Consider the following 27,727-nt stretch of genomic DNA (forward strand, 5'->3'; position numbering starts at 1 on the left):
TACACTAAACTAACGTGTTAAATCGATAGCTCTTGTTATTAATCATTTTAAAGTGTTAATGAGAAAATCTAGCTCTTTTTATATTGGGCCCCTGGTTAAGGGTCTCAATGGCTATTAAAGGTTGGAAACCGCTGTTTTCTTGCCTGTATAGGGCAGGAATCCTGTATTAAATGAAAACTGGCATGGGCTGTTATTGTTTGACATACAAGGTTAATGTAAATATATTAGTAGTGTTAAAAGTGTATATCTATCTATCTATCTATCTATCTATCTATCTATCTATCTATCTATCTATCTATCTATCTATCTATCTATCTATCTATCTATCTATCTATCTATCTATCTATCTATCTATCTATCTATCTATTTATCTATCTATCTATCTATCTATCTATATATATAATGTTCACAGTCATTTCCTTTATTAAAATAACGTCTTGAATAGGAGGCTAGCTAAAATGCGATGCATGTATTGTATCGATATTAATTTATGTTTGTTGATTTATTACAAGTTGTAATGTGACTATGTTGGATTTTAGCAATTTTGAAAAAACAAAACAAAAAATAATCAGCTTAAAGCATTGGCAAGTAGCCTACAGCTATGTTAGCGATTTCACGTCAAGATAATGCATGTCGACTATCGAAGTTTTAATTAGCGCATTTCCTCTGTTAAGATCCATTACGCAATGTCAGGTGGCTGAAAAACGATAAAAGTCAAGAGAAGCTCATAGTGCGTTATTGTCCCCATTCATCCATCCATCCATCCGCACACCCTCCGTCTCTCTCCCCCTCTCTCCGCTCACACTTTCTACTGTGAGCTCATGTGTGCGCGCGCCTAGAATTCATCTGAATGCGTGGAGTGAAGGAGGCTCGGTGCGCTCTGCAGACAAATTCCACTTTTCATTTCTGAATAACAACGCTCTACCGGAGGGCTGGAATCGGACTTAAGTGCAAGAAGTGCGGTGGCCTTCGCCCTCACTCAGCAACGATGCCCGAATATATCCTCATCTTACTTGTCATACTGGGATTCGGGGATATATTCTCAAACGTTCAGACACTGAGCGACGCTGATTCAGAGCAAGGTAAGAAAGATACAGCTGCCCTAATGTGAAACTTACAACGCATCTAGCGCCCATGGACCATGCAGTTGAAGTCCTTCGTATAATGTATCGGCGAATGTCACCACGCGCTTTATGTTGCTTCATGTTTTAGGTGCTGCCTTAGCATTTTTAGACTATTTGGATTTGATTAAATGAGCTGGAGTTTTCTCTGGTGTGCTGTAGTAGTCGATGGTGTAATTCAAATCCTTACACAGTAGCTAGGCTATTAATGACTAGTGTAGTCTACTAGTGGGGCGCTTAGATAGGACTTCAAACTAGAGGAGCCTACATCGGTGACATACTAATGGTGAAAAAGCTCAAGCCCGTATATTCCTTGTATGGTGTGATTTTAAGGTGGACAGATACTACGTAGGCTACACTGTAAAAAGTGGTAACTTGCGATTGTTACCTAAAGGAGCCATTTCTTCTTTTCTAACCCTTAGAAATGGTTGATTTACATTAATGTGTTCAGGTAGCTAGATTCGGTGATGTTAGATGTTATCACATGAAACATTTTTGTTTTCTGTGTATGTCCTAGGATGTGGTTTCCTGATAATATGTTACACATGTTGCAACTTTATCTAATTCTACAAAGTTGTCTCATGAAATTAATTGTTCGGACTAAAGAGCATAAGGTTTTGGATAATGTGTAACAATTGTGAGATACACTGTCAAAATAATCTAAATCAATACATAATTTCTGTTTATTTTAAGGGCAGGTAGATTTAATTAATTTTGGTTGCAACGAGTCTTTTGTTCACTTGCTGCATATTATTTTGCAAATCCATGTTCGCCGTCGGATTGAGATAGACAGACCAAAGATTGTCAGTGAGTAGCACGGTACGATCTGTCAGGATTGTTTCCGTCTTGTGCTCTGAGCAGTAGACTAGCAGATCTGCAGATGATTCAAGTCTCAAGTAGGCTACCACACATCAAGGCATACACAATAGCAAGTAGAACCAGGCAGTTATGGCAAGCTTATCATTTATAACCAAAAACAACATTGGTAAACAATGTCTCTGCAGTGATTGACTGCACGTTTTGTTGCTCTGTATCTTTTGCTATTCATTTCTTGCCAGACAATGTAGTGTTGTGAAAGGTGATAAAAATGTATTGTAATTTAAAATGTGATTTGTCAGTAGCACTTATAATATATTTTAAAATCAACGTTTAATTGGTAACTTAACTAAAGTGGACACATCTTTAAAAGTAATTCAGAGTAATGTTGTTACCAGCATGAGTGATTACCATCTAACCCTCACTAAAAAATAAGACTGCCCTCTTTATATGCCATTGTGTTTTATATGTGTGACATCATACATTTAATATGATTGACTTGTTCATATGCCTCTGGAATACCTAATGTCTTTCACTGCATCTCAAAATACATACTGTACATTTGAATGAAACACATTGGGATTCATATTCTTGCTTTCAAGTAAAAAGCAGCATTAATGGGATAGTTCACCCCAAACTGAAAATTATTTTATAATTTATTCACCCTCATGTTGTATGGAAAAACTATGCAATTAAAGTGAATGGTGACTGTGGCTGTCAGTCCCTAACTTTCCCCTTTTGTGTTTAATGGAAGAGAGAAAGTCTTGGGTCAACACGTGGGTGAGTAAATGAAAACTGAATTTTTATTTTTGGTTGAACTATCCCTTTAAGACTTTTTCAGTTGTGATTTAACAACCCATGCATCAAAGGGTAAACTTGAAGGTGGTTCCCCGCACACGTACCCTGCATCTTTTTGTGTCTTCATCCAGGTGTACTTGCAGAAAGAATGTGCCATTTTCAAATGCCGCATGTTCATCATATCAGATCAATGTAAATGTCACAGTGCCCTGCAAAGAGGGTTATCTGAATGGTTGTACTCCTAAGCTTCTGTTCTCCTGCTAAATGCATGCATTTATAGCTACAGCATTGTGATGCCTCTAGTAAATGCTAATTCTCATAACACCCATTCACTTATTACTTATTATAAAAATAACAACAGTCGCTGCATAGTCATTGGTGTGGTTGTAACTTTGGGTCTCTTGGGATGTTTGATAAAACTGCTCTCTCTCTCTCTCTCTCTCTCTCTCTCTCTCTCTCTCTCTCTCTATCTCTGTCTCTCTACAGTCTGTTCAGTGAATCCTTAATCATTGTTTACCATCTGATCTTGTGTATCACAGTCAGGAGTTTATAGCACTGGTGCGGGCAAAATAACTGAGTTTACTCAAACCACACTTCATTATATCAAAACCTCTTTTATCTGACCGATGACTCTCACTCGAGATATTTATCAGCTATTACAAACAGTTCAAGGTTGCTGGAAATGTTTCCTCCTTTAAGAGAGCGTGGCGTGCCCAAAAAAAGCAGGATAAGCACCATCCTTTCGTAATGAAATCCGAAGGATGGCCCCCAGAGTCTAATTACGTGAGATTTTATCTAGGCATGCTGTGCTGGCCTTATTGTCCAACTGTGATTTTTACCTGTTATTGGAAGAAAGTCAATAAAGGCACAAAGAGTGATTGTTTAAATGACCTTAGTCATGCAATGGCAATGCTGATCTGCTTCACACTACATATGGGAAACACTTTCGTGAAGCCCAAGGGAAGGGCAGATACTGTGGTTGCGTTGGACTTCTACCTCACCGAAGCTGAAAAACAGCTGACCTTCTCAGGTTGGTCCATATTCATTTTCATAGCTGGTTTGCCTGGAAAGTCTTACTTCAAAAAGTGCTTGCTTTTTATATCTGCCATATGGAGCTCATTCAAGGGTTTCTTTCTGAGTAGTCATTAAAACATCCATGCCTGAACTTCAGGTGTTTCTACCCTGCCAAACTGGTTAGTGGTCCAATGGTCTCAGTGTCCCAAGGTGATTATAAGTGCCACAACTTGTTGGATGACCTGACAATACATATTCATGTGACACGTTTTAAAACAGGATGTAATAAGGCATGCTAACCCAGAGCCAGAGAACATTAACAAAAATGGTTTAGAATGATTAAGATGATAAAGACAAGCACTTAGATCTTGCTAAGAGCAGCACTATTTTCTCTGAAAGTGGATTCATTTAGCACGTTTGTGGCAGTCTTCATTTTTTTGGTTGGTGTTCCAATGCATAGGCCATTTGGTCCAATTGAAGCTTTGTTGTAGTTGGCCACAGATTCACCTTAGTCAGTAAGGCTCTTCGACCTTTGTCGAATTGAGTGGATGTGGCTGTGCTTTGCAGTTGGTTCCAATCCTGCATTTAACAGGTAATCTGCTGGCCTATGACATCATGTGCATCTGTATTCTGTGTTGACATGCTGAGACTATCTTCTGTGTGACCTAATGGAGAAGGTCTTGGTGCTTTATTGCACCAAAGGGTTTTCAATCAAATCTTAGGAAAAAAAAAGAAAAAAAAAACTGGTGAAGAAATCAATGAGTGCCTAACATGCTTTCACATGCAGTTAATGCTTGAGCAAAGAACTCTGGATGTATTTTAAGGTATAGTTCATCCAATAAGGACATTTCTTTTACCATGTACTCACGTTCATGTTGTTCGAAACCCATATTACTTTCTTTGTTCTGTGGAACACAAAAGGAGACATTAGGGCAGAGTGTTAGGAACTGACAGCCTCACTCATTCACTTTCATTGTATAATTTTCCATATAATGGAAATTAATGTTGACTGAGGCTGTCAGTAAGCCTAAAATCTCCTACATCTCAGAATGAGTAAATTATGACAGAATTTTAATTTTTGGGTGAACTATTCCCAATAGTGAAACTTGGAGTGTGCATATGTTTTTAGTTTTGTGGATTTATGCACCCTTTTTAATTGGATCTGGATGAGTTTGCACCGTTTTCAGAAAATTGTGTGCAAACGGAGTTTGCACCGTTTTCAGAAAATTGTGTTTCTATCAGTTGTTGCATCCTGTAGAACAAATGGTGGCATAGTATCATAGAAGAGTGCTTGGCTAATTACTTTTGGGCTGGTGGAGGAGACCCATGTTTGTGCTTGCTCACTGTTGGATCAATTATTCAGAGATTTAAGATTAATCTTTTCTGAAATTTGCAGCATAAGTAATGTGATTAATGAATCACTGGATCTTTTTCTTGTCCTCGGCAGAGGAGCAGCAGTCATTGTAAAGCATAACTAAAATACATGCAAAAAATGTCAATCTGAATATGGAAAATAAGAATAAATTAATCATGGTTATGAAATATATTATTAGTGTTTTATACTGAAAATTAAAACTTAATTTTGAAAGATTAGAAAGTATTCTTAATGAACAAAATAATGTGCTTTGTTGAAGGCAGAGGGAATTTAAAATTAAGAATGTTAATTAAACCAAATACTGTACATAGGCAAATGCCTTCAATGAAAAACTGTAATTTTATTACGGTTGTTATTATTATTATTATTGAGTAATTTTATATCACTCTAAATGAATTAATATCAATATAGTTATTTTAGTTTAAAATTAAAAAATATATTCAATCATTCAAATACATTTATTTAAATATTCTATGTTGCATCCTGCTCTTTTTGGGCAACATGAAGGAGAGGCAATACTCAAATTAGTATAAAGAAATACGTTTATTTAAAAGATTTTTTTTTTCTTTTTTCCAAGGCATCCAAATAATAGTCAAACAAGCCCCCAAAAAGTACTGGAAGGAAGGTGAGAGAACTAGCACTGGAACTGATCTTTTATCCTTGTGCCCATCAGCAGAGCAATCAGAAAAGCACCCACATCTGCTGCCACTCTGCGAAGGTGAAATGGAACACAGAGGAAACACCATACAGAACCGTCACATACCCTCCCTGAAGACGGAGGCCTGTTTTAAAAGGACTCTGCAAACACTTTTCCAAATCAAGAAAATAAAAAAATAAATGCAAAAAAAGACAAATTCTTTTTTGGACATTCCCCCAAGGCCATTCAAACAGTCATTCCCCAAATTAAATCCCCCAAAATAAATCTGTCTAAGTTATTGTATCCAGCACTGTTTCATCCATCCAGCTCCACATCCTAAGTTCCAGCAATTCCCGGCACCTGGAAAAGCAACATTTAAGGAAAATAGGGACATGGAGAAGAGGAGATCAAGCATAGACATATTTCTCCAACTCAACAGGAGAGCGCGACAAAGTGTTCACAAACACATTATCCACACCCCGAATGTGGTGAAGCTGTAAGTTGTACGGCTGCAAAAATAAAGCCCAGCTCTTAAGATATTGATTGGGGTTCTGTAACGAGTGCAAAAAGGTGAGGGTTTTGTGATATGAATAGAGCACCACTGGAAACACACACATTCCCCTTAATGAAGTATTAAATGCTGGCCAATGCATACCCAAGATTAGTGGATGGGAGATGCGGAGACTAACCACAGCCTCAACACTATGCTTTTGTCCCCGGAATTATATAATGACCATCACTACAGGGTAATTTTAAATATCCCAAGCACACACATATTACCTTCACCCGCTGGATTGTATCCAAAGCCTCAGACTGAACCAAGCTTTAGTGAATGAAGGTTTGATTACAACCTGAATCCACCAAGGCTTGGTATGTACCCCTTATTACTCACAAGTAACTGGTAAGCTCCTGCTCGATCAGTGGAGGCCTGTGGCGCTTCTGGATCCCAGTGTCCACCTCCATCATGGGGCAACGGTCCTGGAAATGTCCAAGTTCCCCACAGCTCCAGCAGACCAGCCCAGATTTCAAGTCCACACCCGCGGCAGTGGATATGCCAGCCCGTGGGGGAGAGCAGAGAGGGTTAGGGAAAACCAGTGGGTTGAACGGCCCACGGGACTGGGGAACTGGTTTTGGGGTAGGAATTCCCCATTTCTGAGGAATAAGAACAGGATGAGTTGAAGGAGAGGGGGAGGGAGGAGAGAGAGAGGGAGGGAGAGAGAGAGAGAGAGAGAAGTAGAGGGCTCGATGGCCATATGATCCTCAGACAGCTGGATCGCCTCATGCAGCGATGCCGGGCAGTGACACTGGACACATTCGGCCATTCCTTTCGGTAGTCTGTTGATCAGATGCTCCAGTACCACCAGGTCAAATACTGTCACGGAGCTGTTGGGCAAAGGCAAATTAGCGGCCGATCTTGCCAAGTGTCAGCGAGCTGACCTGTTTCAAGATGGCATGTGTCAAGTCCCTAAACCCCAGGAGCTTGGTGATGGGGAGTTGTTGGGATGCCAGTTGCGCTTCTCCTGACAGCAGCAGCAGGCGGAATGCCCACTGGGACTCTGGCCATTCCGCTGCTTCTGCCGCACGCTCAAATGCCTCTGGGTCATCCTCTGGCCCCAACTTGGCGATTGTGAATTGGGTGATGGCGGGGTCGGCGCTCGGCGGCCGAGGTCAAGCCAGTGGAATTCCCCAGGGTTATCGAGCTCTGTAGCACCTGCCGGTCCTCTGCTTGAGCTTGAAGGATGACCTGGAATCGCTGCTCCTGTTGCTGGCGCAGCTCAAGCAGAGCTTGATGTTGCATTTGATGGGTCTTGATCAGATCGTTGAAGGGCGAGGACTCCATAATGGTGAATCTTCCAAATTCCCAGGTTTCGGCACCACTGTGACAGGTCTCTAGCTTTCTTCTTATGGAGGACGCGAGGGCCAGATAAACATTCAACACTTCTTTATTTTGCATACTTTTAATGTATACAAAAATGGGTTGGTTTTCAGCTCAATGCAGTCAGTTTCGTGTGAGATATATACCTTCCTTTTGCTATTTGAACAGAATAGATATATCTGTTCAACCCACCTTTTAGAAATGCCAAGGGTTTAGAAGGGTTAAAACTAATATTAGACTCTGTGTGATGTATTCAGACAGTATACCAGAGCTGCAGAGATTCCACAGTCTATGAGGCAGTTTTATCCTGGAGCTAAAGTATGCCTATCAGTCTGACAGCTTGAGCTCTGAACAAGTAGTTTGGGCACCCTCTGGATGTATATATAGCCTTATAGTTAGCATGTTGCATCGAGACAGTGTTGAATCCTTAAAAAAATAAATCATCATAATACTCGTATGACACAAGCATGAGGCTGCAACCAAAGGACCTTGTCCCTCTTCCTCATTTATTCAGACCATAAGGTCGGCTGTGGTTTTCAATGTCATTCTGCTGATGTTTATTTGTGCAGACACCTGTAGGTGCCCTGTGGAAATTAATGGTTGTTTTACATGAGGCAAACAAGACCACACACCTCAGGAGAGAAAATAAAGCCCATGGCCAGAGGAGTCTTTGAGAGAATGACTCTTCCAAACTCACCTGCATCATGCCTGCTGTTGAGGCAGTGATCTAAGACCGCCAAAAAAGATTAAGGGGGAACTGTCCCAGCTGCCACCTGGCATGCAGCTAGGGCTGAGGGTGAAATGTTTTAAAAATCCCTTACATGTACAGTACTGTGCAAAAGTCTTTTTAAGATGTTAAATAAGATGTTTCACAAAAGCATTTGTCTTAAGATGGTTATTTATCTTTTCAGCTTTAGTGTGTCAATAGGAAATATAAATCTTAGACTCCCAAACAGTACTTTTGTCAATAGAAAAGATTCGAATAAAAGAACAGGGAGCCCTGCAACAGATGCCATGGCCCCCACAAAGCCCCCCACTGAACATTGTGTCTGTCTGAGATTATATATAGAGACAGAAGCAATTGAGACAGCGTCAAAGATAGAAGAACTGTGGTGAAATCTCGAAGAAGCTTTTTTATGTTTATAGGACTTTGTATGACATTAAGTGAAAAACGCTAACTATTTATTTCATTATTTTTATGCCTAAAATCTTTGCACAGTACTGTACCTAATTCAAATTTATCCTCCAAACCTCAGTTTGGAAATGGACCTTCAAAAGGATTTGGGTTAGTCTGTATTTAGGCTTTCTTTTATCTCTTACAATTACACTTTATTACTCCTTGATATAATTATTTATTTCATTATTTTTTATAAGATTATTATAATCTTGGTCATTTTGATTCAGATTTTTTAGAAGTGTAGATACTCTACATGCAGTTTCATGCAGCTTGCATTCCCTTTGTTTTTGTTTTGGAATTTTCCCATTTATTATGTATATATATTAGTGGTGCACCAATCAGGAAATTTGAGGTCGATACGATCTCCGATTTATTTAACATTAAGTTTGGCCGAAACCCATACCGTTTGTTTATTTAAGTGCCTTTGCCACACTTTTGCAATTTATATGCTGAAGTTATATATTTATGCCCCACACAGTAAAATGATGGTAACACTTTAAAAAGAGGTTCCATTTGTTAACATTATTTAACAACATTAGTTAACATGAATTAATTAAGTTAATATTAGTTTCAACAATACTAATACAATATTTAAATCAAAAGTTGTATTAGTTAATGCATATTAACGCACTATGAACTAACATGAAGTAACAATGAACAATCATTTTTTTTATTAACTAACATTATGATTAATAAATGCTGTAATTATTGTTCATTGTTTGTTGATGATAACTAATGTTAAAGAAATGAAACCTTTTTATTAAATGTTACCAAACTTACATTAATATTACATTAATTATGAATTGCTAACATTTATTTGTATTGAAAACAGTTAATTAATAGTACTGTTACCAATATCAAAAGGTTATTGTGACATACTGGCAAAAACACCAAAAACCATGAGAGCCTCACACACAGAAGAGATACTTTCAAACATTAAACATATATCCATTGCAAACTCTAAAGCTGTGAGAAATCAGTGAGAAATCATTAATATCTATGATTTGTTTACTGTCTTTGTTGTGTTGTTGTTACTCAAAACTGTGAAATAATAATCAAATGCGTAAAGATGCTGTGCCTTTACTGAACGTTAAACTTTAATATCTGTTATTAGTGGTATTGTGACCAACATTAATCTGATTTAATTCGGGATCCTCACAGAATAGCTGAGATGAGTGACTGATGAGATATTGAGAGCACCTGGAGAGTGCACATCTTTGACACCAAGAGTGCTCATGTTAAAGACAGTAAAGCTAAAAGCACTGACGAAGGCTCCAACAGCTCTCTATGGCTTCACACAATGTCTGATTGTCAGGAATCGTGTTACATCATATGTACTCAGATTTGTATCTGCATGTTTATTTGTTGTTTAATTCATTTTATACCTGTTAGCAGCCTCTATATCCTCTTCCTGCTCACTGTGCTACGAGTTAGAATTACTACCATAATGACTCTAGAAAATGTAATATTCATTCATGTGTAATTCTTATACATTATTTAAAACAAAATGGCATATTCATGTGAATTACATCATGTCTGATAGTTTCAATTTGTGAATGATTAGAATTGCCAACAACTCACCCTCCAAAGGCCACTCTGTCATGCTTCAAGGGATGAGAAAGCACTCATTTATTAGAGTAGCAGCGTTTGTGTGATTTATATATAGTCTTCCTGGTCCTGTGGGCCCCTAGAATCTTTACCATCTTTAACTCCATTAGCTACGGTCGTGTTCACAGCCATATGAGAATTTGAGCTGGGGACCCATTGGAGTACGTGCAACAAAACTTCTGTTTTTGATTATTTGGACATGCTAAAAGACAGGGTTTCAAATAACAATTATTGTGTAAATTGAGTATGTTAATGTTAATCTTAAAATCACAATCTTAAACCAGCCCAAGATGATTTTCTGGTCTTGGCTAGTCTATCAGATTGATCAGTCTCGTCTTGTTTGCAGGTTTTAGACACTTAGGCACTTTTCAGATAGTCAGGGTACGAGACCTTCAGCTAGCTTCAGCAGGCTACGAGATACTTTCAAACATAAAAAATATATCTATTGCAATTACTGCTTGTCCAGCCTGGAAGATCAGCTACAGTAGACCATTTTTAACCAGTGTTAAGGTAGAGCATTACTGTATGTCTACCCATACATTTGTCAATGACCCACAATTGTTGACATTTATTGCAGGGAACCCTCATCCATGTTTTCTTCATTTTGTGTTTATGATGAATAGATTGAGTAATTGATGAAAATTGAAATGGAGTGTATTTTGCTATTGATTTATTTGAGGAGCCTATCTTTAAGAATGATTTCAGCTCTATACTTGTATGTAGCCACTTTGACTTTGAAACTGTTTGCATCTCAGGCACAAGAACAAATAACATATCCTAGTATGGATGCTAATATAGACATTTGCTGCCCAAAGCGTGTTGTGATTATTTACTGTAGAATCTCCATGATCACTTTGCTACTGGCAGCAAAAACAAGCAATTAGTTGTGTAAGAGATGGATGCTGTGTTTCTAGTTACTGTATATTCCCCTAAACGCAGGTTTATGTCACAACAGTCATTTTAATGGCAAATTTAAGCCATATTTACTAGAATTTGTATACATAATTTGTTTATTCAATGTATAGATATGAGGATGAGCGGTATAACCAAAATTTTAAATCACAGTAATTGATAAGTATTTTTATTTATACCACAGTAATAATATATACTGTATCACAATGAAAAAAAGATTAATATACAGTATTATCTCACCATATGGTAATCCATTTTTTCTTTCTGTTTGGAACTTGATGGACTATAACAAATGAATGATACAAGTCCTACTCTGTGTTTTCACATTTCTCCATGTTTTTCATGCCCACTGTTATCAAATCTACCACATTATACAGCAAATCTCTACCAGTTGACACATTTCATACATAGCAACACATTTCTTACATCACATCTCCCAGCCTTATGCAATATAACGCATGTGGTTAACTTCTTGTCTCACTTTGTTTTGAAGTCTTATCAACAACTATATTGCACTGCACATCTCCTATCTGTTTGTTTTGGTTCACCACCAGCTCTGGTCTGTCACAGATGACTTCTTACTGTTTCTGGCTCTTTTTGTTCTAATTAGAGCTATGCTTGCTTGTTTTTGTTTCTTTTCTTTCTTTGCTGGAGAAGTGCTTTCACCCTCTCTGCATCTCCGATGCACCTCAGCGCTCTGTGAAAGCACTGGAGATAAAGCACTCAGCCTCCCGAACCCTGACTGTCTTTCATTGCCAGTGCTCACTGCTAGATAAATAACAGTGATTTGAAATGTTCTTCTGTACTCAGAGAAGATAAAATGCTCCAGGTCTGCACAGTTTTGGAAACCATGTTGGATTCAGTTTATTTTCACCCAACCAATTTTGGAAGTCTTGCATTTGTGTAACCAGCTGGGTTCAGAGTATTGCTCCCCCACAGATAATCGTAAAAATAAGGGTTCCATTTTCAACCAAAATGAGCCTTACAGTCCGATGTCAGGAGAACTGTCCACAAAGATCCACAAATAACTTTATATTCTCTAGTTCTTTAGAAAACCATCTACACATATTGAGCACTTTATTAGGAACACTATGGTGTCAGATTGACCTCTTTCATCAACAAGGCGTTTCCATCTGCATAAGTTCTGCTCACTGGATGTTTGTTGTTTTTGGTACCATTTTGAGGAAACTAGAAATTGTTGTACTTTAAAATCCCAAGAGTTACAGAAATACTGAAACCAGCCTGCCTTAAACCAACAATCATGCCAAGCAGGCATAAATAATCCTATGGTCTTTTGATACTTTGATTTTGACTTACACCTTATCTAAGAGAGAAGCAGTGATAGTACGTAATGTTGTGTAAGATTTTGACCATCGGGGCTATAATGAACCCCATGGGGTTAATAAAACTACCAAAGGTTGAGTTTCCATTCTACCATATTTCTCTATTTCTTTCATCAGCCTTCTGTGATGTTTAAGTAAAATTTAAGTGATGTTTATGCTAATACATAATTGCATATGCAATTTATTCACATTGACAAGCAATGCAGTTTTTGGCTGTTTAGGTTAACACCAATGGAAACTCTGGATGGATGTTAAAAGCAATTGCAGCATTTCAGCAAATTTAATTCGCTTGGGTTGTTGATACTGGTAATTTTATTTCGGCTTGTTGATGCATCATAAGCTAGCTGGTGAAAAACCTGCTATGTTTTCCTCCTATAATTAGGGGACGGAGAGACCAGAGGCTAAGAGAGTTTAATACATCCAAAATGTTGTTTCACACTGGGCCAGTGCAGTTACACCACTATTTGAAAATGGCCTTTCTTTATGTAGCTTTTGTATTCCACTGGGATCTGTGCTTTTGGCATGGGTGCTTCTCACTTGCTATTTATCTCTTCTAAAGGCAATTAATTTATTTGATACAAAGAAGTTAAAGCCCTCTGGCATAACAAGTAATTGTAGGTGAAGGAAACCAGCTTAGCCTTTTTTTGCCAAACAGAGAAGAAGCTTGTGATTGCACTTTGGTTTGTGTTCATCGTGTTTCTAAGGAAACTAAAATCTCTTCAGCAGGGGATTAATTATTATGAAGTAGCCCTTAAAATAAATTCCAATGGTTGAATTGAATGTTGAGGTTGAAAAGTAAATGCAGTCTGTTGTTTATTATAATGCCTGGTGGGTCATTTGGTGGCTTCCCATTGCTTTGAAAAAAACACTTTGAGTTCAACTCAAATTGGGCTGTTATGGATACAGCATACAGATTATGCTGCATTTGAGTGTTTGATCATTTTGTATGCCATTTTTAGAGGTTAGACATGTTTAAAAACAAGTGCTTTGTGAAGTACTTTATTAAATTATTTTGTAAGAACAAAAATGTCAGGTTGCATTTCTTACAGATGATTACCCCCTTTCACAATGTAATCTAAAAGTCTAGGGAATAGAAATGGACAGCTGAAAGTAACACTGGTAAGCGCACATCTTAACGTGGCAGTTTCAGGAATTATTTGCCTTGGATGGGAGAATGTGGATAATGCTGTCATTCTCCCTGCTGTTTGATAGTGGCTCGCAGAGGACAAGAGGGAGCTGAACTTCATCAAATGAAGTATGGCTGAAAACTGTGTGGAGGGACCTGAGGTGTTCAAGTCATAGGCAGAATGTTGTTTTTGATTGCTCAGCTGTCATGCTGCCTTGTCTGACACGGGGTAGAGAGGTCAGATGTTGAATTTACCCAACTACATGATCTGGATCCAGAAGTTGGAGTCCTCATTTAGCTGGGTAACAAAAGGTTTACTGGTGTATCTGGACAGAGATGTGGACAGTGATGTTGAGAAATAAATGTGATGAGTTATTCTCAGTACAAAGACAAGTAACCTAAAATTACTTTATGTTCTAACATTTAAATTCATTTGTTTTATTCAAGTCAAATAGTGTTTAAACAATATGAAACTAAATTAATAAATATTATTTTGGTTACACCAACAAAAATATTTTCTTAAGGCTAATTTCAAGTTTAAATAGCTCAGGCGAACTATAGACTTCTCTGCCTCAAGCAAGAGGACTGTCCTGTGGAGGACCACATCCGCGATTTCCTCGAGCTGGCGAGTGTCGCAGACTTCCCGGACTCCTCCCTGGTGGTTTTCTTCAGGGCTAACCTAAACAGTTCGCTCAAGGAGCGGTAGCCACCAGTGACGCGCGGCTGGACTCTCCTTGAATTCGTGGAGGAGACTCTGCTGGCCTGCAGCTCGTCATTCACTGTGAGCGTTGTTGAGGAGGACCCTGCCTCTCCTCCCACAGTGGTGACCCCCAGTCGTCCATGGCTCGTTCCTTCACGCCTGCCCCGCCTGCCAGCGAGCCAACCCCCAGGCCTGCCTTGGTCAATGAGCCAGCTTCGTCCGCCCGGATGAGGAGGAGGAGGAGGAGGAGAGGAAAAGCTTCCGCTCCCCAGTTCACGCCTGCCACCGTCAGTGAGCCAGTGCCTGCACCCCCGACCTTCAGTGAGCCAGTGCCTGCAGCCTCAAACGTCAGTGAGCCAGTGCCTGTAGCCTCGGCCGTCCCAGAGCCAGCGCCTGTAGCCTCGGCCATCCCAGAGCCAGCGCCTGTAGCCTCGGCCGTCCCAGAGCCAGCGCCTGTAGCCTCGACCGTCCCAGAGCCAGCGCATCTCGAGCCATCCAGGGCTCCACCTCTCGAGCCTCCCGAGCCTTCCAGGGCTCCGCCTCCTGAGCCATCCAGGGCTCCGCCTCCTGAGCCATCCAGGGCTCCGCCTCCTGAGCCATCCAGGGCTCTGCCTCCTGAGCCTCCCAGGGCTCCGCCTCTCGAGCCTCCCAAGCCTTTCACGGCTTCAATCCCGGAGCCTCCCTCGGCTCCACCTCCGGAGCCTCGCAGGGCTCCGCCCCTCGAGCCTTCCACGGCTTCAATCCCGGAGCCTCCCTTGGCTCCACCTCCAGAGCCTTCTACGCCTCCCTCTGCTCCGCCTCCCGAGCCTCCCTCGACCCTGCCTCCCGAGCCCTCCATGGCTCCGCCTTCCACGGCTCCGCCTCCTGAGCCTCTCTCAGCTCTGCCTCCTGAGCCTTCTACGACGCCACCTCCAGAGCCTCCCTCAGCTCCGCCTCCTGACCCTCGGCTCTGCCTCCAGAGCCTTCCATGGCTCCGCCTACCAGGGCTCCGTCTCTCGAGCCTTCCTCGGCTCCGCCCCTCGAGTCTTCCATGACTTCAATCCCAGAGCCTCCCACGGCTCCGCCTCCTGAGCCTCCCATGGCTCCGCCTCCTGAGCCTCCTGAGCCTCCCACGGCTCTGCCTCCTGAGCCTCCCACGGCTCCGCCTACCACAGCTCCGTCTCCAGAGCCCTCTACGGTTCCGCCTCCTGAGCAACCCATGGCTCTGCCACCACAAACTTCCATGGCTCCGCCCTCGGAGTTCCCCATGGCTGTGGTCCTGAGGCCGCTCCCAGACCTCCCGAACCTGTCCTGTGGCCAACTCCCAGTTCTCCAGACCCTGTCCTTGCCCTGTGGCCAGCTCCCAGGCCTACTGAACCTGTCCTGTGGCCGCCTCCCAGGCCTCCTGAACCTGTCCTTGCCCTGTGGCCAGCTCCCAGGCCACCTGACCCAGTCTCCGTCTTGTGCTTCCCGTGGACTGCCTGCTTGCCCTCTGTGCCTCCATGGACTGCCTGCCTGCCCTCTGTGTGCCCGTGGACTGCCTGCCTGCCCTCTGTGCCTCCTTGGACTGCCTGCCTGCCCTCTGTGCCTCCTTGGACTGCCTGTCTGCCCCTTGTGCCCACGTGGACTGTCTGGTTGCCCCTTGTGCCCCCTTGGACTGTCTGGTTGCCCCTTGTGCTCTCCTTGGTCTGCCTGCTACCCCCCCCGGACGATTTTGTTTTGTTTTATGGGTATTTTTTCTTTTTTCTTTTTAGGAATATCTAGTATCCGCTCCTGGGGGGGTTATGTTACGATTCCTGGTTGTCTGCCCCGTGTTTCTTGTGTCCCCTGTCATGAACTACATTTCCCACAATTCCCGGCCCTCATCACTGCCAGCACTCAATCATTGTTCTCACCTGTTTGTCGTTTGATCATCACTCTCCCTGTGTATTTAAACCCTGTTTGTTCCCCAGTCATTGTCGATCGTTGTTTGTAGTTGTCTGGATGTTGATGTTTTGCCCTGCCCACTCTGTTCTTGTACCCTTTGAATGTGCCTACCATATTTCTTTATATGAAACATTTGAGGCTGAGAAACATGTTTACATTGACCATTTTCATTGCTAAGATGCAGCACTTAGTGTGCTGTCATCATTCTGAAGGTCTTCTTGTTTTTGTATCCTGCCATTGTGCCTAATGCTGCCTGCAGGGCTGGTTTCCTCTGCTGGAATGGAATCTTGAAGTGCAAGAAAGAAAAAAAACAAGAAACAAATTAAGCAAAAAAATATTTGTACTGAAGTGGATAATTTGATGTATCTGTCAAAGTATAGTCTAACTGTGGATAGTCTGAGGCATTATGAACTAAGGGGAAAGAAACAAAAACCCCTTTTTTTTTAGAATTCAGCTTGTGAAGCAATGCAATTCTTAAAGTTACATTTCTGAGGACAAAAACTTCTCCCTCTCTGACTTGTTCCACTTAAACAATCTTTCAAGTGGTCTGTGTGACATTCAAAGCCAGACTCTATCTATCATTTCCCCACTGGATTGCCCTAAACAGGTCTTGTCACAAAAGCTTGTCACTAGGTGCCAAAATCTGAATGAATGATTTAGCACATCCTGTCAGTCAGTTTCATTATATCTAAGAGGCTCTGATGCATAGATTCTGACTGACAGTGTGTGGCTGTAATCAAAATACCTTTGTATGATTTATGCACCTCTTTGCTCCTAGATAGGGCAGCCAGCAGATGCCCTGGAGGACCCTTTACAGATAGCGGCGCAAAACATTAATTTTCAGATCTGCCGAACGCAAGCAGCGGCCCCCGGCATTGTTTCCCTCAGGAGCTGAGTCGCTTCATTATAGAAAAAAAGGTCCTCTCTCACCAGTCTCCACACTATTTTGACCTAATGACTTTTCTGAAGATTCAGTGTGGGATTAAAGCTCATCCTCATTTCTTACTTTCAGCAGACTTTCACAGCCCATGACTGTTACATTTATTTTGTCTGACGAACAAAATCTCACTGCCATTTGCAATGTTCCTCATTGATTAGACCTCCACATCGGTGGCAACATTTTCTTTTCAGAGGCTTAAGAAAATGAAAAGAGCAAGTAATCCATCCTGATTTTGTAGTCTGAAGCACCATAGGATAGACATATAAGGATACAATTGGTATAGGTAGATTACTACTGAAACATTGAATACTAGAAGTGGTATGCAACATGAAAATGCATTAATATGTATTAAGTGTGCTCCCAGTGAACAATTATCTTATACAGTATGCAAAATACTTGATATGATATTATTGTATCATTAGTATTATTTGAATCATTTATCAAACTGAATAACATTTTGAAGCTGCTATTTGTTCAATTCTTGTTGAGTGTGAATGCCAGAACGGAGTGCCATTAATAAAGCCCTGTCATATTGTTACTACAAATGATTTGCAGTAGCGTAGAGAGAAAAAGGAAACTGGAGGGGTGGTGGGGGGACTTGTTTGAGACATTGTGGAAAGGGAAGAATAATTGAAATCTGGAATGTGATATGAACAATTTACCCTCGCTCTATATAACCATTACAGCATGGTTCAGTGAATGTATTCACAGCTGTAATACCCTTGCAAAACCATACATGCTAACCTGCTGACAAGTCAAAAAATGTCCTTATTGTCACAGTGATGGATATGGGCTGAATTGTGATGCCTCTACTGTTCATTAAGAACACAAAGGAAGAGATTACATTAAGTGACTGATAAAACAACATGGATCTCACAGTGAGAAGTTTTAAGGTGCCATGTGCCAAGTGAGATGATATCCATGGACTGAGTTGGTAATGTCTTTTTTGTTGTGGACTGAAGAATTCTATGGAGGGACCACCCTGTCTCTTAGGCACTGTGGTGTGAAATTACGATGCAGGCCAATTAGTTCTCAGGGTTAGTTGTTTTGAATGTATTATACATTTCACCATAAAAAGGTCACAAATGACAGTTAAAGGTGAAGTGTCACTAGCATCACTAGCATCACTAAGCGGAATTATGAAAATAATTAATGCTTTTAACACCCCCCGCCCCGCCCCCTACTGATTGTCTGACGGTACCACAAGAGTGCCATTTCAAGACCATTTTAAGCTTGTAAGATAAATAAAAAAAAGAAAGATAATTATGAACTGGTAAAGCAGTATTTGCCATTCATTATTTATTTCATTTGAAATCACAGAAAAATACTTTTTACCCACATAATGCTGAAGTTACAGTATCTACCATAGTCATTAGTTAGATGATCATTTGTTTTTCAAGTATGTGGAAAAGCAGTCAGACTCAGTATTGACATTGGTTGTCAGTTTCCCCAGGAAAAGGTGTTTGTGTGTGTGTGGCTTTGCCAGGCTTTGATGTAAAATAAATCCTATTGGCTATTTTTATAAAGAGATTAGCAGTTCAACATGTCCCACCCCAACTTCAAGTTTCAGTAGAAAATACGTCAACACACCGAAGAAAACGGCACTCGTCAAGGCAGTTCACAAGGACTTTAACAGCCAAGTTTTGAACTAGTAAAAACTATAGTTAGAGGAAAGTCTTTAGACATCATATGTTATTTGTTGCGTTTGGTTTTTGTGACATAATTACAGGATAGGAAACAGACTGTGTCATGTTCCCAAAGCTCAATATGAGTGGCAGTTTGGTGCTGTGCCATCTGAAGCAACCAAAAGCAATAGATGTTCCTGTGGTTCTTTAATTTCATTGGAGGTAGAAATTAAGGGTATATGCTAATATATGTTTATGCTGAGGTTTCTAATTAGTTAAAGGTAGCAATTATTGACAGTATCCATTTACACGCTCCTGATTTATGCTATGTCCTTTACAACTCAAAATAGCATACAGGTCTGCTTCATTCTTTCTGATTGAAATCACATTCTTGTGGAAATGCATTATGAAACGTGAAGATTTTCTGTTTTGAATATTTGCATTGAAGTCTACTCAATGATATAGGGTTCACCTGATGTGATTAGTGGCCTAGTTCGTGGCCAATTAATACTGAATATCAAGTGTGCTATTAATATGCATAGGCTTTACAGTAAAATACAATATGTGCTTAAATAGGACACTGAACCTTAAAGGACTAGTGAGGAGACTGACTGCTGTCACAGCTTTTTGTGACGAGGTAAGGCTGTAATACAAGTAATCCACCTCTGACCATCAACACACAGGGAAAAGCAATTTAGAAATGTATAGGTGTCATTAAAATCGCCTGTCAATCACAGCGCTCAAGCACCTTTAATTAAAACAGGAATCTGAGTTATAATAAGGCGCTGCCCTTCGGGAAATGCTGAAGCTCAGATTTAATTTTACAGACCATTTTATATAGTTTTGAATCTTCTGTCACCTTCTCTTTTGCTACCTGATCACAGACACTGATCTTTTCTCTCTGTGAGAAAATTGAATTTTCACCTTTTTATATTAGACCAGCTTTATCTAGTATGATTACAAAAAGAGACACTTCCTTTATTTTCCACTCTGGATTGATTTGATTTGCCTGCATTCTGTAGCATATGTGACTTTCAGGATCTTCTGTAGTTGTCACCTAATTGAAATTTCTCCCTGACTCTGATCTACTGATTTATTCCATTTGCATCATATTCCGCTATAGTCATTTGAGCAGAGTGGCATGAACTGAACTGCACTTTATAAGACTTTAAATCAAATAATTTATTTCTGTATTCAGCATTCTTGTATATATCTTACAAGGGCTCTCCATTAGAATTGTACATGCTTTGCTATTGTGGTGCTTTGAGTCCATAGTTTGCACTGTGACAGGATTAAAAGCATCATAAAAAAGACACAATTGGGGAATTTGTAAGTGTGATGGCTTGTAGACCTCTATAGACTATATAAATTCATCCACCCAGTTAATTATTTAATATCTTAAAACATTTAATAATTACCTAAAAGGTTGTTGACATCAGCAGGGTCTATGGTTCAGTGTTTTCTCATAATGTTTAAGAGACAACAATAATTTGACTGTTTAGAAAACACTGACATAATGATTTGTTTAATTCAAAGCAGCAATTAGTACATAGTGGAATTCCTAATTGTTTTTTTTAGGCTGGTCATCTGTCTTTGTCTATTTAGGAAAAGAACAAGATGTTACAGAGTGATTTCACAAAAGCAAAGGATTTGAAACTGGAGTATTCAAATTGTGCATTAGTATGCTTCGACACAGTAAGTTGATGTCGAATAGACGATGCATAATATATGTGTGCTGTGGTAATGTGATCCTGTGAGGTAGAGCATATTGTGCTTAACATGTATATCACTATCTTCTGTTTTGTACTTAGACCATCCCTTACCAACAATTGCCACTGTACATGCATAATGTGAATACTTTATTAAAGCATTAGGGAAATGTAACATGTAAAATAAAATGAGCCTAGCATGAAAAGTATTCCATACAGAAATCTGTTAAATGGCAATACATGCAACAAACATAAGTGTGAGTTAATGTATGGTTACACTCAAACTAGCCTGTCTGGCACCAACAATGATGCAATGATTAAAATCACTGAGATCACATTTTTTCCCCATTCTGATGGCTGATGTAAATGTGAACATTAACATTAGCTCTTGACCCATCTGTCCCAACTCTGAGGTCTTGACCTTTTGGACTGTATCCAACAATTAAATTCATACAATATCATACTTCTGATATCTGTTGAATTTATATTTAACTAACTAATGTCAATGAATGGGACCTACCTTGTTGTAAAATGTTACTTTTTTAAACAATATTAATTATCAAAAACATGATATTTAGCTGTGTCACATATTTTGTACTTAACACTGTAACTGCATTATTTCCATCCATTACAAAATGTACTTTATTAAAATTGTGATGCCCAAGAAGCAGCATACTTTTGGTAATTTCTACATTATGGCAAGAAGACAAGTAAATAATATTAATCAAGTTTCTCAATTTTGGCAAATGATCTAAGCTCAGTCAGGAAACTCTACTAGGCACAAGCAAATATGCTCATGTGTGTAATTCAATCCAGCCAACCAAATCGTACACCCTATTACATGAAATGCTTAAATATAGTCACACCTCATCTCGGCAGACTCTCTGCAGCACAAAATGAGATTTACAACACCTCCCACCCCCTCCCCATCTCCACATGTCTAGATATGCTTACTGTGACTTAATGTTGTCCTATACTTGCAGTAACAGCAGCAGCACGTTGCATACTTGGTCTTATACCTACGTATATTTTTTGCAGTGGCAAGTCTCATACTTGCAGCAGCAGCAGTGTAAGCAGATAAAGCCCACCAAGACCAAATACATGTACATGCCATTAACATCAAAAAACATTATTAAATCTTTCAGAGAGTTGTCGTAAATGAAATATTGTTGTATTGACTGCATTCATTAAGTTCAACCATTCAACCTTATTACTGAAGTTATTGCAGGAACAAATGATCAAACAAATGTTTCTGGAATTTATGGGAAATGGAAGATATTTTTAACTACAAACTAGCTTAAAAATTAAGCCATTTTTTAAAAGAGATTCTCCTGTAAGGAGACCTAGACTGCTGGTTTTGCTAGGTTACAGTGGGGAAATTAAGAGACAGAACTGTTGCTGAGCTTTAACTAGAGGGAAAAAAAAAAATCTCCCTGCAGACTGACGCACTGAATAACCCCCCATGTTTTCAGCTCATTCAATACTGGTGTTTATTATACAGCACCCCATTCAAACCTGTCCAACACATGTTTGTTTTACTTTGGTTCTCTATGGTACAGACAACCTGTTGGAAATGTTGGTGGTAGATGTGTCATGTCTCTGTGAAATTACACACACACACAACTTTAAAGTCTTCTTGCAAAGCACTAAAGCAGTCATTGCCTGAAGGCTGCCCTCGGTGCAGACCCATTAAACCCAGGTATCAATGTTTCCAGGGAGGGGTTTTGTACTTCTCAGTACAACTTTGACTTTGGTTTTGAGAGAGCGACTTGTAACCATAATGATTGATTTATGATCTATCCTTTGTTTGAGCAGCCCTCAGCAAGTTTTGGCTTGTAGTACCACAGAAACCTGAATTGGGCTGGTCTTGGGTCACTGAAACAATGAATAATGTTGCGGTAGTTACATTACTATTACTTGTAAGCACTGTATACCAGTTCACCAGGACATTTAGGAATAATTAATGATATATAATAATTAGGACTGTTGATTTAACTTGACAATTTTGTGTGATTAATTATATGAAACATAACAAGTTAAAAAAAATAATGCAATTAATCATGCCCCTGAACTGCATGTAAATTACATAATAAGGAATATTCCTGTTATCTGAATCGGAAATTCAAGCTTGATGTACCACCTTGATGCAGTAGGGGGCAGTGAGCACTCCAGTTGTATAGGCAACAATCCTCAAACCAACGAGCTGGCAGCTCAGTCCAGTGGCGCCTGCAGCTGTATGGCCGTACGCACGTGTGTAACAAAAGCGCTCCGACTGACCTGAGAAATATTTCCTCTCAGAATATTTCACCAGTCATGAAATGTGTCCTAAATTTCTGATGACTGTTTAAAAGAACTAGCAATGTCCAATTTGCGAATTAATAATTCTTTTGAGTAGGTTCTTTTCAGTGAATTGGACAAACGGACTTGCAAAATGGTCTGAATCGATTCATGCTTCAGTACAACTTTCTGAATCATTTGGAGCGGTTTCTCACAGAGAAAAAACATTATCAGGATATTCATGAACAGCGCAGGATACAGTGTAAATTTACCTACAGTCAAGTGAAGCAAAGGGCTGTCTTTTTGAGAGGTAATTTTGAGAAAATTAAAAGTTCACAGCTCTGTCATGTGAACAAGGGGATGTTCAAACTGAATGTGTTTTACATCCACTCGCACTGTTTTTCAATCGTTTTCCATGTAAATATTCACTAGCTGGATGTCTTTTGACAACTACATCACATTCCACTGTGTTTTTAGCATCTCTCACAGGAGAGCTGCATTTTTAGATGTGTGTCAAGTTTATAAAAATGCATTTAAGACACCTGCATTCTGCTCTATTCGTTGTAGTGCGTTTTGCTTTTTTTGGTCCACACGGTCTCGGTTCAGGTCAGGTTCAGGTTTCATTTTAAGGCCTGTGCAGACCTCTTGGCAGAATTCAGTGTGTACCATCAAATTAAATCATGCAGGGGCACATGACTCAGCCTTCCACAAAGGTATTTTGAAGAGATGGGACACTGCCTCAGCAGTCTCCATTGCAGTGTGAAGGCCTTAGAGGGGGATCAGCCAGCAAGCCTTAGAAAATGTGTCTATTGCCACCAGTACGCAGGTGTACCCTTGGGAAGGAGGAAGGTCTGTATTAAAGTCAACTCCGAGGTGGGACTATGGACGGTGAAGAACTAGTAGGGGCAGCAGTTTACCATCTGGGAGAACGATGAGGCACATTGGTGATAGCACAATCGGTGCTGGAGCAGATGAAGTGGGTAACATCCTGGGTGAGTTGCGGCCACCAGTACCCTTTGCGGACAAGAGTTAGGGTTCTTGTGATCCCAGGATGTCCGGACCCCAGGGAAGAGTGGCGCCATTCTAGGAGAGGTGTGCAAAGGGGAGATTGGACAAAAATCTGGTTAGGTGGACAGGCTGTTAGAGTGAACTCGGAAGAGAATGCTTGGACAATGTGTTGTTCTAGATCCCACTGGATCGGACTGACGATAATACATGGAGGTAGTATAGGCTCTGGTAAGGGAGTGGGTTGGTCTGGTGAGTGGGGTCATGATAGGGCATCGGCTTTGATATTTATTGAACCAGGACAATAGGTAACTGAAAATTAAAATTGGTGAAGAATAGAGCCCGCCTTGCCTGTCGGGGAGGGAGGCATGTAGCAGATTGTAAATATTCCAAATTACAGTGGTCTGATGACAGTGAAGGGATTAGAAGCACCTTCCAGCCAATGGCGCCACTCTTCCAGTGCCAGCTTGATGGATAACAGTTCCCCATTGAAAACATCATAATTTGACTCTGCTGGGTATAACTTCTTGGAATAGAAGGCACAGGAATGTAACTCCAGTGGTGTATGTGTCGACCTCAACTATGAAGGGAAGGTCAGGATTGGGATGCCTGAAGGTAGGTCTTAGAAGGCCTTAGAAGTTTGTTGGGACCAGGTAAGTATCTCAGGTTTCCCCTTGAAAAGGCTGGTGAGTGGAGCGACAACAGTGCTTAAGTTCCAGATGAAGTTCCTGTAGAAGTATGCAAAGCCGATAAACTGTTGCAGTTCTTTCAAGGTTGCTGGTGGGGCCAGGTCGTCACTGCTTATAACTTGAATGGGGTCACTCTGAACTCCCTGTGGGCGTATGATATATCCAAAGAACTAGATGGTGGGTTGGTGGAAAAGACATTTCTCAGCTTTCAAATACAGAATATGATCTTGGAGGCACTATAGAACCAGCCTTACATGATGTACATGTTACTCGTAGGAGGAGTAAATGAGGATATTGCCAATGTATACTAGGACAAACCGATGGAGAACATCTCAGAATATCTTGTTCATGTAGGACTGTAAGACTGAGGGGGCGTTGACCAGTCCATACGGCATATTCGTAATGGCCGCTGTAGGTGACGAAGGCAGTTTTCCAATCATCTCCTTTGCTGATGCGGATCGAGTTATACACACTACGAAGATCAAGTTTGGTGAAAATGTGGGCCCCTCTCAGAAGTTTCAGGGCTGCAGGGACTAAAGTTAATGGGTACCAGAACTTCGTGGTGATGTTATTAAGTGCACGGTAGTCGATGCAGGGTTGGAGCCCTCCATCCTTCGCTACGAAAAAGCTAGATGCGGATGGTTACGTGGATGGATGGATGGGTGGATGGATGTAGTTCTGTCTGAGGAATTCACATCTCCATTGCCTGTTGTTACCTCTTACCTCTAGGGAGAGGGGCGACAGGGAGGAGATCAATGGTGTAATTCCTAGGATGGTGTGAAGGGAGTTGGGAGGCCTTTTGTTGGCTGAACACCTCAAAGAAGTCCAGATACTAAGTGGGAATGGAAGTCTCCGATGGCTGATAAGGGCTCTCAATGGTGGTGGTGTGACACAGGAGAGGTTCAGGATGGGAGGGACAGACAGCAGTGAGAACCTCAAGCAGTTACCTCGTTAGTGGACCATGGTATGACTGGATTATGGTGGGAGAACCAGGAGAGACCAAGGATGATGTCCGACTTGGCATCTGGGAGAACGAGCAATGGCAAGGACTCAGTGTGAAGGGCACTGATCTAGATGAAGGGGGTTAAGTTTGGTGGGTGATATAACCAGAGCTGATAGGTTTGCCTATAACTGAGTGGATGGGTCTGAGTCTCTCAACCGGCTTGGTCCGGAGATTGAGCCGGATGATGAGTGAGGGTGAGATGAAATTGCCTGGAGAGCCAGAGTCAAGAAGGACATGAACATTGAAGGAAGCAGCTTTCACCAAGACATCAGTGTAGAATGGTTTGCTTGATACAGGGTTACAACAGATGGAGCTTACCAGCAACCTGGGAGGAAGGATAGGGCTACATGATGCTCAGCAGCTCCACAATAGAGGCACAGGTTGTTCATTATCCTCTTCCTTCACTCAGCCAATGTTAGACAAGCAGAACTCACTTGCGTGGGCTCCTCCTCATCTGGTCGAGATAGAGAGAAGGGTGGAATTGTGTGTCAGCCCCCATTCGAGCACTGTTTGAAGCGTCATTCTATGCGGAGGGAGTAATGAATGAGTCATCCAACCATTGAGATAAATTTAAAGAGCCTTATTTTAAACCTTGTCGATAGCAGATAATCAGCGCTGGTTCATTCCAATGGCTTGCTGAGGCTAACATGCAGAAGCATATGGAATACTCAGGGACTGACAACTTTCCATGATAAAACTGGCTAAGTTGCTCACTGGAATGGAAATCCCCCACGGATGGCTCGACTACCTCCTGGAAGTGCGTTGTGAAAGCTCCAGTGGATTGCATCACGAAGTCTCCCTGTTTCCACATCTTGTCTCCCCACTGATGAGCCTTTCTGGTGAGGTGAGAGATAATAGAAGCTATCTTTCAACAATCATTAGAATCGCTTGGGTTGTGTCTCGAACACCAAGGAATACTGGAGAAGAAAAACGCTGCCCTCTTCTGCTGAGCCAGAGTAATTTGCCGGCGATGCCTCTGGGCTGATTAATGACAGAGGAGATGGAAGGAGCGGAGGAGCTGATGCGAACGCTGTGGAATCTGTGAAGGCATCAGGTGCAGAGGAAGATGTGGTGATGGGTGGAATATTCACTAGACTTTTCTGGAGGCTCCGGATTTCATCACGTGTAACTTTGTGTCACTGGAGCTGATGTTCAAGTTTGGTTAGTTGCTCGATGTGAGACGTTGCTTCTGCTGGGTTCATTCTGTAGATGGTCTTGTCTTCTGTTATGCTCAGAGGAACAGGATGACAGGGGTGATGAACCCAGATTTGTTGAGAAACACAAAAATAAACTCAATAAACAGAACTGGATATCAAAACAAAGGTGAAGTCAAACAAACTAATAACTTAACTCAACCGTCAGAGATTATCTTCAGGAAAAGTCACAAGGATGAGTGTCATACATGTCAGGAGTCCAAACGAGACTAGACAAAGAATGGGAGCTTGGGGTGAGTATTTAAAGTGTCTTTGATGAGGTGGCTAATGGAGATCAGGTGCGGGTAATCAGTATTTGGGAGAGTTGGCGTGGGGAAGAGAGGGAGCAGAGACTGATGAGGGTCTGACACCATGAGAGAATATGTATTTTTATATAATTAAGTATTTCAGACTTTGAGAATGCTGTGGAAAAGAAAGTAGACTTTACGTAGAGATGGAATGTGAATAAATTCAGTTTTAGATTGAAAGAGTACAAGAAGATTACATGTATGGAAAGTTTGATTTAGATTTATTTTTTACTGAAAATAAATTTTGCAATTGTAATTCAATTCAAATCATCATTGTATGGACCTACAGAGCTGAAATATTCTTCTAAAAATCTTCATACACATAAGTCATAAACATCTGGGATGTGTGAGGGTGAGTACATTTTGAGAGAATTTTCTTTTTTGGGTGAGCTATGCCTTTGTTCTAATTGTTAACTTGAAATAATATTATTTTAATAAAATAATAAAATAAAAAACAAATTGCATAATTAATTAGTGATAATAACTTATAGAGAAGAAGTGAAAAATATTTTACATATTGTATATTTAGCTGTATGGAATATACTGTAGAGTAAATAGGTTTATTAATTG

At 40.7% G+C, this 27,727-nt stretch overlaps 1 protein-coding gene across 1 annotated transcript in view; it reads left to right on the forward strand.

The window, feature by feature from the left end:
* Positions 1 to 988: 988 nt before the first annotated feature.
* Positions 989 to 27,727, forward strand: part of lrp1bb (low density lipoprotein receptor-related protein 1Bb) — a 491,998-nt gene continuing 465,259 nt past the window's right edge. The window contains exon 1 of the mRNA XM_052142560.1: positions 989 to 1,082. Coding sequence (XP_051998520.1) covers positions 989 to 1,082 — 94 coding nt within the window. The remainder of the gene's footprint in view (positions 1,083 to 27,727) is intronic.

The sequence above is a fragment of the Xyrauchen texanus genome, chromosome 14 (genome assembly GCF_025860055.1).
Source record: "Xyrauchen texanus isolate HMW12.3.18 chromosome 14, RBS_HiC_50CHRs, whole genome shotgun sequence".
Classification (NCBI taxonomy): Eukaryota; Metazoa; Chordata; class Actinopteri; order Cypriniformes; family Catostomidae; genus Xyrauchen; species Xyrauchen texanus.